The sequence below is a fragment of the Asparagus officinalis genome, chromosome 5 (assembly GCF_001876935.1).
Source record: "Asparagus officinalis chromosome 5, Aspof.V1, whole genome shotgun sequence".
Lineage (NCBI taxonomy): Eukaryota > Viridiplantae > Streptophyta > Magnoliopsida > Asparagales > Asparagaceae > Asparagus > Asparagus officinalis.
This window is the reverse complement of record NC_033798.1, coordinates 105,282,208-105,284,381: the sequence shown is the minus strand read 5'-3', so window position 1 is coordinate 105,284,381 and position 2,174 is coordinate 105,282,208. Positions and strand designations below refer to the sequence as shown.

General features: G+C 36.5%; 1 protein-coding gene across 1 annotated transcript; it reads left to right on the top strand.

Moving 5' to 3' along the window:
* Nucleotides 675-2,174, top strand: LOC109843413 (lectin-like). Its single transcript, XM_020412349.1, has 2 exons — nt 675-875; nt 1,642-2,174. Exons 1-2 carry the CDS (start codon nt 757-759, stop codon nt 2,003-2,005), a joined length of 483 nt encoding a protein of 160 aa, XP_020267938.1. The 5' UTR covers nt 675-756; the 3' UTR covers nt 2,006-2,174.

Below are 2,174 nucleotides of genomic sequence, written 5' to 3'. Positions count from 1 at the left end.
AACCAGAATCAGAAGAATTAATGGAGGAGGAGACATGCGATAAATAAAGTTTGTGATGTGTAAAAGTAATAATGCATGGGATGCTGCTTATATATTTTGTGTTCGTGTTGTGCTTTCTGTTTAATTGGATTTGAATAAGATGTAACTTTGTTTGTGTTTTCTAGTTATTGGAATGAAATATGTATAATATGTTACACCAATATAGTACTGAAATATTAATTTGTTCTTTGATGCGACATGGCCATTTGTGAGAGGTCATGAATTCATTTCTCACTTTTTTTTTCTTCTAAATGAGATCAACAAAAACCATGCATAAATCTTTCAACACGTGTTTATCCTACTCTTAAGCTAAGTATTTTTCTATAGGCATATCAACTTCAATATACGTTTACATTAGGAAAATATGAAGAGTACGTATTCATACAAACATCGTAATATTGTAATTGGTAGGTCATATGTAAACATCTCAAGTCCTAGTCATTTGCAATTTACGGGGTTATGTGGCATACATGGAGTATCCATATGACAAGTGGAAGTATATTGCACGTGAATTCTAATAAGTCAATACCCAAAAACACTATTATAATGCAGAGGTCATATCTTACTATGATAATGACGTGTCTAAGCATAGACCTTAGTAATGTGCATATAATTAACAACATCATCTCCACCTTAGCTTCATTAAAACCATCAAATCAAGTTTAAGAGCAATTACTCAACAAGGTGAGGGGAAAAGTTTCGTCCGCGAGGAAAAATATGCCGGTGATCAACAACTCCGGTGCCGACATCGGTGGCGTGATTGTGACTGCAAGGGAACTTTCAATCGCATGGAGCAATGACCCAAACTATTGGAAATGGGTTCCTATTGACGAAGGGTAAGAAATTATACGAACACTACTCTAGATATTGGCTATAGTGGTTTTTAAGTTTACTGGTTTTTCTCAAGAATAGAGTGGTTTTCATGATAGTCATGGAAGCCTTACGTGACGTGATCACATCCATATAAACAGTAAGGATTGAGAGAATTAGACCTTTTTCCAGTTACTACCTAATAGGAGAGGAATCCGTCATATTTAGCTGCTATATAGTTAAAATTTAAAATTCGTATGCAATTTGTTTGAGTCAAATTTAAAATTTTGCATTTTATAGTTAGCAGTTATAATTGCAGGTCCGTTGGATCTTTTTTTTTAATTATGTTGGTGGTTAATTGCGGATAGACCCCTATACTATGACCCAATTATAGATAGACCTTCGGTAGTTATATCGTTGCGGATAGATCCCTTGTACTATCTCTCAAGTGCAAATAGACCCATAATGAAGTTTCTTGACTCTTTTTAATCTTAGGAGGTCTGCTATTTCTCTAAGGGTAAAAGAGTCGATAAAATCTTCATTCAGGGGTCTGTGTGCAATAATAGAACTAAGGGGTCAGGGTAGCTAATAGCACGGGCCATAGTAAAGGGGTCTATTCGCAATTGACCCTAACCAAAATCTGATTTTCCCGTTCCATAATAAAGATTGCAAAAATGCGACTTGGCGTCTATATATTCTTAAAAATTAAAAAAAAAAAATCTTTTGACTACCAACTGTCTGCAGCTACAATAGCAATCATACAGTAATTTGGTTCCTCAATTTTGTATACAGAGAATGGGGTGAAGAAGGGGAAATTGCGGAGTTGATACAAGTTAGCTGGCTGGACGTAGAAGGAAGGGTCAAAATGCAGAACTTAGAAGAGGGGAGAGAATACGAGGTCATGTTTTTGGTGATTATGGGTAACATCGGAGCACGAAATTTTCCGGTCATCCTCAAGCTTATAGCGAACGGCGAGGAGCAAGAGAAGACAGTAGACCTCAATAATTTGCGTGATAAAGGGGAGTTGGTGAGTGTCAGCGTCGGCAAGTTTGCTGCTACTTCAAGTGGGGATGTTGCGTTTTCTCTGGCTAATCATGACTCCAGTTTGAAGGAAGGGCTCAGCGTTAAGGGCGCCATTATTGAATCTCGTTCTTAATTTAATAATAAAGATGAGTATTAGTTTAAGGTTATTTTGTCAAGCGAGTGCTCATGTACTTATCCTTCTCAAGTTTGGGTGTGTAGTTCACAATATAGCGCTGTTGATGGAATAAAGCTGTTCGTGTGCCTTTCTCATGATAATAATAATAATATTAGTAAATCTTGCT

Excerpts from the sequence above, each read along its gene's own strand:
- LOC109843413 (XM_020412349.1), top strand. The coding sequence starts at position 757 with ATGCCGGTGATCAACAACTCCGGTGCCGACATCGGTGGCGTGATTGTG. Across the intron at positions 876-1,641 it reads TGGGTTCCTATTGACGAAGG|AGAATGGGGTGAAGAAGGGG; the intron begins GTAAGAAATTAT and ends TTTTGTATACAG.